The sequence below is a fragment of the Microtus pennsylvanicus genome, chromosome 21 (assembly GCF_037038515.1).
Source record: "Microtus pennsylvanicus isolate mMicPen1 chromosome 21, mMicPen1.hap1, whole genome shotgun sequence".
Classification (NCBI taxonomy): Eukaryota; Metazoa; Chordata; class Mammalia; order Rodentia; family Cricetidae; genus Microtus; species Microtus pennsylvanicus.
Genome location: NC_134599.1, coordinates 870,830 through 885,011, shown reverse-complemented (window position 1 = coordinate 885,011; position 14,182 = coordinate 870,830). Strand labels below are relative to the sequence as shown.

Here is a 14,182-nt window from a genome sequence, read left to right as displayed (position 1 = left end):
ACTGCTTTGTTATATGTAACTTTACTATGTTAAAGTTAAAGCCTTTCCTTTTTGTTTAAACAGAAAAAGGGGAAATGATGGAGGAAGGTCATTGGTTAAGTAATAAAGAAACTGCTTGGCCTCATAGGTTAAAACATAGGTGGGAGGAGTAAACAGAACAGAATGCTGGGAGAAAGAAACTGAGACAGGGAGTCGCCATGATTCTCCCACTCCAGGCAGATGCAAGTTAAGATCATTCCTGGTAAGCCTGCTCGTGGGCTACACAGATTATTAGAAATGGGCTAGTCCAGGTGCGAGAGTTAGCCGAGAAAAGGCTAAATATAATGGGCCAAGCGGTGTTTAAAAGAATACAGTTTCCGTGTAATTATTTCAGGGCATAAGCTAGAGCTAGCCATGTAGGCGGCCGGGTGCCGGGGATGCAGCCCCGCCGCTCATATTACAACACTCATGGAAAGTAACTTGAAATTTCCTTTGCTATGACACCTTGGATAACTCTGTATGGTTTATTAAAATTAGTAATGGTTATGTCCCCATTTCATAAACCAAGATGTTATTATTTTATAACAATAAAATACTGTACTCAAAGCAAAAACAACATGAATAATCTGTATTATATACAATTATGTAAAAGTTATATATCTCTACATAATGCATGTAGGTATATAATATACACATCTGTTGCAGTATTAATAAATTCTCTCTGGAAAGACAAGGGAAAAAGCAATACCAGCTTCTGAGGAGTCTTGGGAGTGTATTCTGTTTTGCTCTCACTTTTAAAAAATGTGTGTAGGTGTTTTACCTGCTTGTGTGTCTGTGCCTTGTGGCTGTGGAGGCCAACAGCAGATTCCCTGGAACTGGTTGTGAGCCTCCATGTAGATGCTGGGGATAAAAACTGTGCCCTCTGGAAGTGCAGTCAGTGCTCTCCAGATCCTTACTTTTAATAGCTCTATACTTATATAGAAAGAAAGAAAGGAGGGAGGAAGGAAGGGAAAGAGGGAGGAATGGAACTCTATTCCTACCATTCTTTTCTTCGCTTCCTGTTTACAACTGTGCTATTCTAATAGTCCTCTATCTCTATCTTGCCAGTCAAGCAAATTATGTCATGATTTCCTCTGACAGCCACAGTGCCAATCACGTTCACTATCCTTACCTTCCTAGACTTCCCAGTATTGTAACTCACAAATCACAATTCTCCTTAGCCCTGTAGTTCCCACCACTCTATGATTGCTTTCCTGCTAATTTACTGGTGTTTTCTGATGACTCCTTCTACCTCTGAAGCTTATCTCTTGTTATCCACTCTCTCTAGAGATGCCTCTCCCAACGCATAACTGACAATACTATCTCCGTGTCAAGGTCTCTTCACCCTTCCTTGAGCTTCTTGAACCTAACATTGCCCAGTGAGGCACTGTAATGAGGCAAGCCAGTACAGAGGTTCCTCCATCTTATATTCTTGCTGAAGCCATTTCAGGTTTAACTAGAATCTGATCTCCTTGATGGAAAAGCCCATGGAAAACAACCCAACTCTATTCTAGGAACCAAAGGACAGAGTGTCCTAGCTAAGTTATCTTAGCCTTTGTTAAAACTGCTTGTTTGTAAGGAACCCCCTCCAGCTAACTGTTCATCTTAGTTGCCTCTTTGTGGAGAACTCCTCCAGTTAACAACTTACCTTACTTCCGTTAAGACTGATAGCTACAAACTGCTTACTTCTATAAAGCCCCCTGTACCTACTGAGCGAGGAACCAGAAGGTTTCAGCCTTTAAAACCCCTATGTTCTGGATGGGAGTGGAAGTGAGGATGGGAAGGGGGCTACTCAGGGCCCTGAACTCTTGAGTGTGGTCTCAGTCTGCCGGAATAAAGACTTTTCAGTTGGCTATACACTGTGTCCGAGGGTCTGAGCGATCATCTCTAGTGAGCGCTCCATATCAGTATCTTAAAGGAAATGTTACCTTCTATGTTATCATCTAAGTTCATTTTCTTTTCATAAAGATTACTTTTATTTTATGTGCCTGTATGAGTATTTTGCCTGCATGTATGTTAAGTGTATTGTGTGCATGCCTGGTGCCTACAAAGGCCAGAAGAGAGCACCGGATCACCTAGAACTAGAGTTATAGATGACTGGAACCTGAACCCAGATCCTCTGTAAGAGCAACAAGTGATCCATCTCTTGTTCATCCCCCCCCCCCCATTTCGGTTTTTTGAGATAGGGTTTCTCTGTGTATCCCTGGCTGTCCTGGAACTCACTCTGTAGACCAAGCTGACCTTGAACCCAGAGACCTGCCTACCTCTGCTGGGACTAAAGGTGTGCATCACCACCAGCCAGGCATCTCTCAGTTCTTAAACTAAGAGCCTAAGAGTCAGTAAATCCACAGAGTATATGCTGCAGATCCAGCTAGGTTAAAAACACAATGCTGCTGTTTATTGTTGGTAGCCATAAGATCTTGGGCAAGTTAGGACTCTTAAGAAAATTATAAGCCTTGAAATAAGTAAAACAGAACACTAAGTTCTAAGTAAATCATCCCACAGTTAATTTACAATGGCAGTTGTTTCTCATTCCCAGCAAATAAAATCCTATTGCAGTTCCCGCGTCTATCTACTTCTCTTCATCTCATGGCCATGGCTTCATCACTCAAGCCACTCCCACTTTCTTGTTATTAATGCTCCCTCACAATTTCCACTCTGTTTCTGTTCTTGCCTCGACAAATTTCCACAAAGCAGCCAGCATAACTTTTCTAAGCATAAGCCAGAAATAATTCCTGTACTCAAGTTCTGCAGTTTCTTTCTCATTGGACTTAGGTTTCTAACTCAAATTCCTTTCCTTGGTCTTAAAGGTCATAGTATCAGTCATATATTATAATGTCTATGGAGTTTTTAAAATTATTCCACTTTGAACTCCAAAAATGTTAAAGTATACCAAGCCAGTTGACTTTTTTGTTATTGTTGTTGTTATTTTTGCTAATAATAAAGTCTTGCAGGAGCCAGGGGTGGTGAGAAGTTATGGTGGTGCACGCCTTTAGTCCCAGCACTCGGGAGGCAGAGGCAGGCAGATCTCTGTGAGCTCAAGGCCAGCCTGATCTACAGAGTAAGTTTCTGGACAGCCAAGGCTACACAGAGAAGCCCTGTCTCAAAAACAAACAAACAAACATAAAAAGAATAAAGTCTTATTTTGTACCCCAGCTCATTTCAAACCTCCATTCTGGAGGTTTAATGCCAGCACTGGGGAACTTGGGAATCAGAGGCAGGTTCACGCAGACATCTATGAGTTCAAGTCCAGCCTGGTCTACAAAGTGAGGTCTAGGTCAGACAAGACTATGTAGAGAGACCATATCTCAAACAAAACATCAAATTTCCATCTCCTGCCTTGGCCTCCTAAGTACTAAGATTAAAATAGTGTGTCATCATGCCAAAGCAGGTAATCCCTGGAACAATGAGAATTCAATGATTCCACTCTGTTTCTTCAATCGTGCTTCTAGTCAAGCATGCACACTGGCTAACTGGCTAACTGGCCTTTTTCGTTTTCCTGTGTTATAAATCTACTTTGGTGCCTTGGGGACTTTCCTACCTGGAAAGCTCTTCCTCAGATCTTCTCATAATCTTGGGCCTCTTCCTGAAGTCCACTCAGCTCAAATATCAATTTCATATATATGTGTGTGTGTGTGTGTGTGTGTGTGTGTGTATATATATGTCCATGGATGTTTTGCCTGCATGTATGTACACTTGCAAGCCTATGTGAGTAGTGGAAATCAAACTGTGGTCCTATAGAAGAGCAGCCAGTGCTCCTAACCACTGAGCCATCTCCCTAGCCCTGCACTCCTACCCCTTAAAACAGGGCCTCACTGTATATCCCTGGCTGGCCTGGAACTCCCTATGTACCATAGACTGGTCTCAAATTTACAGAGATCACCTGTTTCTGGCTCCCATGTGCTGGCATATGATACTATACCTGGCTAAATATCATTTTCTTAGTGAGACTTTCTCAGGCATCCATACGAAAACAACACTAACAAGAACCTGACTTTACTTTTATCAAAGTATTTAAATATGTTTTACATGTTAGTTTTTTTCTTTGAGAAAATATATAAAATAAACAAAAATGTATTCAAGAAATACTTGTGGAACCCAAGTATGGTGCCCCATGCCTGAAACCCCATTACTTGAGAGGTTGAAGCAAGATTCTAAGTTGTGAGCAGGTCTGGGCTACATATCAAACTCGTAAGCCAAAAAAAAAATTTTGTTTTTTTGAGACAAGGCCTCTCTATGTATTCCTGGCTGCCCTGGAACTGTTATATACAGCAGGCTGGCCTCAAAATCAGAGATCCTCCTATCTCTGCTTCCAGAGTGCTAGGAATGAAGGCATGCCTACCCCCAAAAAACATTTTTATAGAATTAAAAAGGCCTGTGTCTATGAACAATTGTATAAATGAAAGAGTATGTTTGGAAACTAGGCGTCTCGCTGCCAAACAGTGATCATCAAAACTTCCTTCCTGTTTTATAACTAGTTCTTTCAAAAGACAGTGCTAGCATCTTAGCATGCTTGCTCCATGAATGACAGCCTAGACTCACAGACGACCCAAGCCCTTATCAGAACCACATGATTATAATCCCTTACATTGTCTTCCCTCTAACTTTTCACCAAAATTGTCAACCAAATTCAAATTAACGGATTTCAATGAAATTGAACTCAATTAATTTTCTCACTAAGATTGTGGCAAATGGTTTTATAAAGAGAGAAGTGACTCATATACATGAAAAGTGAAAGATATTAAAAGAGGAAAAAGAGTCAACTATGGATTTTCTCTCTAAATGTGTACTGAGCCACGGTTGTCCCATGACTGTAATCCTAACACTTGGGAGATATAGGCAGAAAATCAGCAGTTCAAGGCCAGTCTTGGCTACATGACTGTCTCACAAAAACAAAGAAAGGCAAGGAAGATATGAACATAGTAGAGTTCTCAAGTAGACAAACGTAAAGTACCTTCAGAGTTCCATCAACCTAAGAAATTTTAAGAGGAAATAAAAATATCTAAGTACCTGACTGACCAAGACTACCCTTAAACAGCTAGTGTCTGAGCTAGTGGTACTGCTGTAACCTAGAAGGGGGGTATTACCTTTGGGATATCTCCTTTAATACCTGGGGGCAGCCGCAGGATCCAGAAGTTCCTGTTCCTCAACAAGTTCTCCAGGTTCTCCAGCCGCCGCTGAAGCAGCCCGTACTCCTGCAGCAGGGTCCCCAGCACGGCCCACTTGCCATCCAGCTGGTTCCCAAGCTCAGTCACTGTCTTTTCACAGCTGGCTAGTTTCTTCTCTGCTGTCCCTGTCCTGCCTTCTAGGTGGAGGAGTCGCCGGCTGTGGACCTCCACCTTCCTCTCTATGGCCTGCACAGCAGCCACCACTGTCCACAGGGAGATGGCTGCGGTCTGCAGGTGTGCCTCATTTGTTGCTGGAGGTGTAGGAAGAGGAAGAGGCTGCAGAGATGTAAGGCATTCCGAGTCCCATTCAGAAGTCTACATGCAATGGAGAGATGGGGGCAAGACGTTGAGTTAGAAGGACTCCTGACTAAACTACAACCAGATAAGAGCTCCTTAACTATCCAGCTGATATTAATCAAAGTAGTTTTAGGCCGGGTGGTGGGGGTGCACACCTTTGAGCTCAGCACTCCACAGGCAGAAGCAAGAGGATCTCTGTGAGTTCGAGGCCAGCCTGGGATACAAAGCAAACACCAGGACAGGTTCCAAAGCTACACAGAGAAACCCTGACTCAAAAACAAAAACAAACAAACAAAAAAAGTTAAGTTTCCCTGTTAACCTTGTTGCTCTGAAACCTGTAGGCATCAAAAGCCAAGGGAACTGTTTTGGTGGGTTCAAGGATGGACTGGGAAAGATAGTGATAAAGATAAATAAACTCACTTCTTAGGACCAATCTGGCCCATCTCTCTACTAAAGAGTCCAGAAGTTCAGGCTGCTGCTGCCCCCTCTATCTCTGGAAAAGGCAAAGAATTCTCACCAAGTTTTACTTACCACAGTGCTCTATGACAAATCTCTTAAGAATTTATATTCTAGCTCTGTCTTTCACTGAGGTTATACACTACAACTATACCAATTAGTAATAGCTGACAGACTGAGGATGCATAGTTTAGAGAAAATACAACAACTATTTTAAAATATTCAAGGGTTATGAAATTGAAAGTAGAACAGGTTTATTTAATCTTATACTATAAAACTCCAAAGGACAAACTAGATGTGGAAAAATAGATGGGAATTTTCAGGCGGGTAACAATGTCAGAATTAGATTTTTTTTCCAAGGAAGTCACAGGCTATTCATTACTGAATGTACTGTGAAACAGAGTATCATAAATGGAAGAAATCTGGACAACAAATATAGGAGGCTGGACTAAGCCTCCTCTAGGCCTAATTCTCTGAACCTGACAAACCGCTCCGGCCACAGCCCTCTATTTCCACTTCATGCACTGTCTTAGTCTCATTTCATTGATCTTCAATCCATCAGTAATAACTCTAGCCTATGATGATTGCATTTGCCCTGGCCTACCACCTGTACATGGCTTTGCTTTCTTCCCTACTTGACCATTTCTGCCACCTTTCAACCCCATTTCACTACTGTCACTTGCTCAGCTGACCTCCTACTTTAAATGAGTTGAATCATTCACTTTTTTTTTTTCCTTGTTTCTACAAGCAGTGGGGTGAGATCTACAAAAGTAAATCATACAACCATGTGCGATGCTGTCATACACCAACGGTCAATGCTCACTGACACTACCAACACTATCCAGTGCCCTCCAGGCTTCTGCAAACTCTCAAACTAATGTGCAAAAGAATCAACTAGAAAAGGCTGGGCAATCGGCCAGTGAGGAGGCTTAGCAGATAAAGACACTTGCAGTCAAGCCTGATTATCCGAGCTCAATTCCTGGGACCCAAATGGTGGAAGAAGAGAATCAACTCTGTTGAAGGAGGTCACTTGTTGGTTCCCGGCAGCTTAGTAGCTCAGAACCAAAATAATCACACAAAAACCATATTATTTAAAACACTGCTTGGCCCATTAGCTCTAGCTTCTTGGTTTTTCGAGACAGGGTTTCTCTGTGGTTTTGGAGCCTGTCCTGGAATAGCTCTAGCTTCTTATTGGCTAACTCTTACATCTTAATTTAACCCATCTCCATTAATCTGTGCATCACCAGCAAAGTTTCATTGTGTCTGTCTCTGGCGGTGGCTCCATGGCTTCTCCCTAACTCTTCCTTTTTCCTCCCAGCATTCAGTTTAGTTTTCCCCGCCTACCTAAGTTCTGCCCTATCAACAGGCCAAGGCAGTTTCTTTATTCATCAATGGTACTCACATCATATAGAGGGGAATCCCATATCACAACTCCCCCATGTTGTCCTCTGCATTAAGGAAACTGAGTTAGGAGAATTGCTCTGAATTTGAGTCTAGTCAGGGCTACATAGTGAGTATCAAGCCAGCAAGGGCTACAATAGCAAGACCTTAATCCCAAATCCTGATCCCAGCCCCACAAAGTCATTGACAATCCAGTTAAAATCCATATTTTCATTCAGCAAGTGTGATAAGAAAATGGAGATGGTGTGCTTTAAGCACATTCTTAGGTGATGGATGTTCTACCTTCTGATTTAGGGAGCACACAGGGAGAGCAGAGACTTATTCACATAGCACCTTACACTCCAGAGATGACATGGTGTCTTACTTTAAGAAAACTGAAGTAAGTCAGACTACGGTGGCACATGCCTTTGATCCCAGCATTGGGAAGTAGGGGGAAGAGGGGAGACGGGTGGATCTCTGTGAGTTCCAGAACAGCCAGGGATATCCAGAGAAACCTTGTCTCAGAAAACAAAAAACAAAAAACAAACAAAAAAAAAAGAAACTAAAGAAATTAGGCCTAGGGCTGGAGAGATGGCTCAGAGGTTAAGAGCATTGCCTGCTCTTCCAAAGGTCCTGAGTTCAATTCCCAGCAACCACATGGTGGCTCACAACCATCTGTAATGAGGTCTGGTGCCCTCTTCTGGCCTTCAGGCATACAGACAGACAGAATATTGTATACATAATAAATCAATAAATATTTATAAAAAAAAGGAAAGAAATTAGGCCTAAACTCTTTTTCTTTATACTTCTTCCCACACCAAACCTATCAGTAATAATACATGGGTCCTTTCTTTCTCAAAGGAGTTTGATCTTGTTTAAAGCCAATCTCTCCACTTGTACTCTTAATACCAACCCCTTCTACCTTATTAGGTACATTAAAAAAAAAAAAACAGCTGGTGTGGTGGCAAATGCCTTTGGTTCTAGCACTTGCAGGGGCAGAAATACTTCTGTGAGTTTGGGGCCAGCCTGATCTATATGTTGGCCAGTTGGGGCTACATAGCAAGATTCTGTCTCAAAAAGACTCAATAGTACTCATAGTAGTAAAAAATTTGTTAGGCTGGGCGTTCATGGTGGACGCATTTAATCCCAGCACTTGAGAGGCAGAGACAGGTGGATCTCTGTGAGTTCGAGGGCAACCTGGTCTACAGAGTGAGTTCCAGGACAGGCTCCAAAGCAGCAGAGAAGCCCTGTCTCAAAAAACCCAAACCAAAAACAAAACTAAAACAAAAAAATTGTCAGTGAAGTGCTCAACCAAATGGGGCATCCATACCACTGCCCAAACCCCAAGGCTCAGCGACCATGGTGGAAAAAGGGCAACAAGGTCCTAAGACCTAAGGTTGGACTGGAATGAAACAGTGTCTTCTGGACGTGTCAAGACCTCGGCACTCACGAACTCCTATCTACTGTGGCTGCCTGCATAAGATCAAGCTAGCCAGCAGGGCGCACACCTTTAATCCCAGCACTCAGGAGGCAGAGGCAGGCGGATCTCGTGAGTTCGAGACCAGCCTGGTCTACAAGAACTAGTTCCAGGACAGGTTCCAAAGCTACAGAGAAACCTCTCTTGAAAAAAAAAAAATCAAGCTAGCCAACATTACAGCATAGAAGGGGAAGAGGAGGTTCATGAGCTCCCACCTCATAACTGAGGAGCTATGGATAACTGACGGCATCTGGGGGGGGGAAAGCCCATTTTTTTAGGGGTGTAGCTCCTGGCAGGTCAACCACATTCTGGTAGATGGAATATATGAGAAGCGCAAATTGGACTCCATGGGTCATATAGACACATAGGTACAAAATTGGGGGACACTGATAAAGGAAGGGGGGTGAACCTGGGAGAAGCTAGGAGAATGAGTGGGGTGAACATGATCAAAATACATTCTATTAAATTCTCAAAGATTAGAAATGTTTTTAAATCGCTTAGGTTTATTTGTTTTATATATATATCAGTACCGTGTCACTGTGTATATATGTGGCACCATGTGCATACCGATGCACTCAGGGGTCAGGAGAGGGCATCAGATACTCTAGAACTGGAGTTACAGATTGTTGTTAGCCACCATGTGAATGCTGGACCTAAACCAGGGTCCTCTGAGAGCACAACAAATGTTCTTAACTGCTGAACCATCTCTCCAGCCCCTAAAAATGTTTCTCAAAATTAAAAATATCAGTATTTCCCAATTCTTTGTCATAAAACAGATTTTCCCTGGTCAGTACCATAGCCACTGACTCCATGTGATCAGTGAGGACCTGAAATGTGGTCAGCTCAACTGACATACACTGCGTATAAAAATCAACAATGGTAAAAAAAAAAATCAACAATGGTGTGAAGACTTAGGATGAAAAGCTGTAAAATCTCATTAACAATTTTGTAATATTCAATACTGTTGAAATTTTGCATGCATTAGGGTAAATAACACATATCACTGAAATTAATTTCCTGTTTTTACTATTTTCTTTCTTCTTTCTTTCTTTTCTAAGATACATAATTTGGTTATTTGGCCAAGGATATCCTAAAATTTCTGATCCTCCGCTCTGACTCCCAAGTGTGAGCCATGGTTTTACCTCCTAAACAAGACGACTAGAGAATTAAAAGTATGTGCACAGCTTTCAGCATGATGGTCTCTACTATCTTTTAAATTTTTTGGGGGGGGGGGGCTGGAGAGATGGCTCAGAGGTCCTGAGTTCAATTACCGGCAACCACATGGTGGCTCACAACCATCTGTAATGAGGTCTGGTGCCCTCTTCTGGCCTGCAGGCGTACACACAGACAGAATATTGTATGCATAATAAATAAATATTTAAAAAAAAATTTTTTTTGGTTTGGAAAAAAAATTAAGCTCCAGGAGTAGGGATGGTATTCTCCTCTGTTCTATTCCCCGTCCAAACCCAATGCTCCCGTTTTCTTCTTCCTTCTCTTACTTCCTAGCGCTTCCTCAGCGGACCTGCCTGCCATCTGACCTATTAAAACGTCTCTTTGAGCTGACCAATGGCTTCTTGGGTGGCAAACACAAGCAATACTTTCCAGTCAGAACGTTCTGTTAAACAACTGACCCGTCCAGCAGGTCCAGTTATTCAGGGTCTGAAGAGGCACTACCTGAAAGAATCATGGGCGGGAGAGAAAAAGGAAACCAAGCAAAGTTCTGTTGTCAAGGTCTCCCTTTATTAGGGTAAGGGTTGAGGTTTATATAGCCCTTGAATGAGGAATTTGGCTTGGGGTGGGGGGTAGGGGTAGGAAGGAACCTTGCCGGGGTAGCAAAGGTCACCAGTCAGCACACCTGGTGTAAGCGGGAAACATTCTTTTTGTGATTCCACCAACAGTTTTCAAGATAGTTGGAATGTGGGGCGGTTCCGTTAACAAATAGTTCTCAAGATAGTTGGAATGTGGGGCAGGTTCCGTTAACAAATAGTTCTCAAGATAGTTGGGGTGTGGGGCTCTCTGCAAACATCCTTAGGACAATGGTCCCTGCTATCATCTTTTAGGACAATGGTCCCTGACAAACAACCATTCCCCCTTCCTTAATGGCTGTGTGCAAGGGCTGTCCCGGTTGCCCTGGTGGCTCTGGCTTCTATCCGCTGCAGGCCTGCAGCAAACAAGCACACGCGCACGACTGGCTAAGCCCGGCGCCCTCGTCGGCCCTTCCAAGGTCCCTGCAGGGCCTTGTGCGGGCGGGCGGGCGGGCGGGCGGGCGCGCGACAGTGGCCGTCGACGCGCAGTCTGTTAAGGGCACACGTTGGCTTTTACCTTCGCCGCCTCGCAGGTGACTGTCCTGCCGCGCCTAGCAACGACAGCTCTCACGGCTGTACACGATGGCTGGCGGATTTCAGAAACCCCTCGAGCCCACTTCCCCGTCCTGCGGGCTAACGCGAAGCAGCACCGCGCGTTCGAGCTTGAAACCTCAGACCCGGGTGCCCCGGCGCGGCAGTCCGCGGTGGCCCTTCAGGGCGGGCGACAGCCCCAGACCCACGCGGGCGACAAGGCCCGCGGTGGTCCCCAGCCTCCGCGCTTCCCCTAAAGCCCCGGTGACAGAGACGCCCGCGCATCATCGCCCTTACCGGAGCGGCGGTCGTCTCTGCCATGGTCCTCCGCTGCCCGGTCCGGTCCCGGGAGTCGCCGCCGTACACAGGCCGGGCTGCTGGGTGCTCTCCGCAAGCGGCGAGAAGCGGTCTCGCGTTGCTCGCACTGACAGGACTCGCGCGGCAATCCGGCTTCCGGGAGCGCAGCGACGCGGAGGAGCTGAGTAGCTGGCAGCCTCCGCCGCACCGGCTGCACCCGCCCCTCAGCTGGCGCTTCGTGGACAGCGAGTGCGGCGGGCGTTCCTCCGGCCTAGACGCGCCTGCTCCTGTCGGTCCTCCCGGGCCAGCGCGCCTCCTGGCGGCCCCTGCGTCCAGCGCACCATTCCAGAGGTCAGCTTCTGGGAAGAGAGTTTTGGTGAACGCAGACCCTTCTTACTTGGTTTTCTCATCCACCCAGAAGGCACCACAGATGCCAGGTAGGTTAAGGCCTAGCGGGGCAGCGTCTAGGCTGGACAGTAACCCAGTCTACTACCACTGTAGAAATGAGTGACTTAGGTGAGAATAGTGGAGTTATATCTTTCGTAGAAATTACAAATGGGTGAAGAAGATCACACTTCATGTGGCTTGCATTGGCAACAAAGATGGGTGGATTTGGATTACTGCTTCTCTTGGGCTTGGCTGAGAAGTGGAACTGTTATTATATATATATATATATATATATATATATATATATATATATATATATATATAATTTTTTGTGTGTGAGTGTTTGCCTATACTTGGTATCTAGTGTGGTGTCCATGGAGGCCAGAAAAGGATGAACTGGAACCACAGACGTTGTGAGAATCCATGTGGGGGCTGGGAACCAAACTCAGATCCTCTGCTGAACCATCTCACCAACCCCTTTTGAGACCAACAAAAATAAAGTTTGTGATTATATCTGCTGGATCTGGACTAAGGGACAAGTGAAGACAAAATTGTGTACTTAACAGAGTGTGTTGTAGAAAGATAATCACACAACCATAACTTTCCAACATACCTCTCCTTTCAAACACATATGAATCAACGTCTTCTCAAGCCTGTATTTCAGTAAATGAATCCAGTCAATTCCCTAAACAGTAGAAGAGTCTGTAATTCCCCAATGTAATGAGGGTCATCTTCTTGGACCACTTCTACTTGAGCATACTCTGTTATTTAGTGTACATACAAGGTAAGTACCTTATATGTAATTTGAGCATGAACTGTGGTCAGATGGCGCATAGTTGAGAGCTAAAATCACCATTTTTGGAACCAGAACATCGCCCTAACAGAATTAACTTCTATAAGATGAAAAGAAGGTGAAGACAAAAATGAAGGCAAAGAAGAAAAGCTTGGCCTTGGGAAAATTACTTAGTGATTTTATTATTAAAAGTCATAATATAAAAATTTGGACTTAAAAGACAAGAACAAAGCCTGATATGGTGCTACTCATCTTTAATCCTAGCGCTGGGGAGGCAGAGGCAGGAGGATTTCTGTTCATTTAAGTTTAGTCAGGCCCCCACATAGCAAGCTCCAAGCAATCTAGAGCTACACAGTGGACTCTGCCACCCCCCCCCAAAAAAAAGAGTAGTCATTTCCATGTTCTTTGTTTCCTGGTTAATTGTTAGATTCTCTTGTAAACACTAAATATGAACATCTGAATTACTAAATAAGATTCCTTATCTTTTTATTTATTTCAGGCCTTTAAAGTATGTAACTCAGGTAGTGGAGGATGACCTTAAACTCCTGACCCTCCTCCTTCCACCTCCCATATTTCTTATCTGCTCTCTGCCATGTGGTGGTACCTTCTTCCAACATGGCATGTTCATCTTGCTTCCTTCTACATCTACTCGAAACTCTGGATACTCTGCTCTTCTTTCCTGCCCTGAAAATCCCGCCAATCGGCTTTTTATCAACAATGATAGCAACACATTTTCAGTGTACATGATTATTCCTTAAGAGCCCATCCTGCTTCTTCTGTGTCTACTGGTATCTCTCATGCGTCTTCCTTTATCTCCCTGCAAATCCCACCCATACCTCTTCCTAGGAGGTCTTTCTGTCTATGTGTTGCTTTCATTGGTTAATAAACAAACTGCCTTGGCCTGTTGATAGGGCAGAACTTAGGTAGGCAGGGAACACAGAACTGGATTCTGGGAGGAAGAAGGCAGAGTCAGGGAGATGCTGTGGATCCACCGCCAGAGTAAGACATGCCGAATCTTTGCTGGTTAAGTCACTGCCATATGATGATACACAGATTAATGGACATGGGTTAAATTAAGATGTAAGAGTTAGCCAATAAGAAGCTAGAGTTAATGGGCCAAGCAGTGATTTAAATAATACAGTTTCTGTGTGGTTATTTTGGGGCTAAGCTGGCCGGGCAGCTGGGATGAACAAACGGCCTCCTATAGTCATCTAGCTTTTTATTACACCAATTACAGCAAATGCATCTTCACATAGATAAGTAAGATACTTTCAGCTGAGCTCTGCCTGTTCAAAATGATAATGCTATCACCAAGCTGTTAAATGTTTCTTCCTCTGATAGGAATTATTAAAATAAAGACTTTTCTCATATTTAATTATTTGTCATAAACATGTTTTGTGGGTGGAGCTGGAGAGATGTCTCAGCAATAAAAAGCACTTGCTACTCTTTCAGGACTGGTATCCCGTTCCCAGAACTGCATGGCAGTTGGCAATCACTTGTAACTTTAGTTCTACAGTATCCAATGACCTCTTCTGGCCTCCGGCTCCTGTACTTACATGATACACAGAGAAAT

At 43.9% G+C, this 14,182-nt stretch overlaps 1 protein-coding gene across 2 annotated transcripts in view; it reads right to left on the bottom strand.

Moving 5' to 3' along the window:
• The window catches only part of Znf398 (zinc finger protein 398), a 30,303-nt gene extending 18,603 nt beyond the window's left edge, over positions 1-11,700 (bottom strand). Inside the window, exons 1-2 of one of the 2 annotated variants that reach the window (XM_075955739.1) lie at positions 11,430-11,700; positions 5,106-5,501 (exon numbers count right to left, since the gene is read on the bottom strand). In XM_075955739.1, the coding sequence (XP_075811854.1) occupies positions 5,106-5,501; positions 11,430-11,453 (420 nt within the window). In that variant the 5' untranslated portion in view covers positions 11,454-11,700. The remainder of the gene's footprint in view (positions 1-5,105; positions 5,502-11,429) is intronic. The other variant, XM_075955740.1, reaches the window with a different exon arrangement.
• Between the last annotated feature and the right edge of the window lie 2,482 nt (positions 11,701-14,182).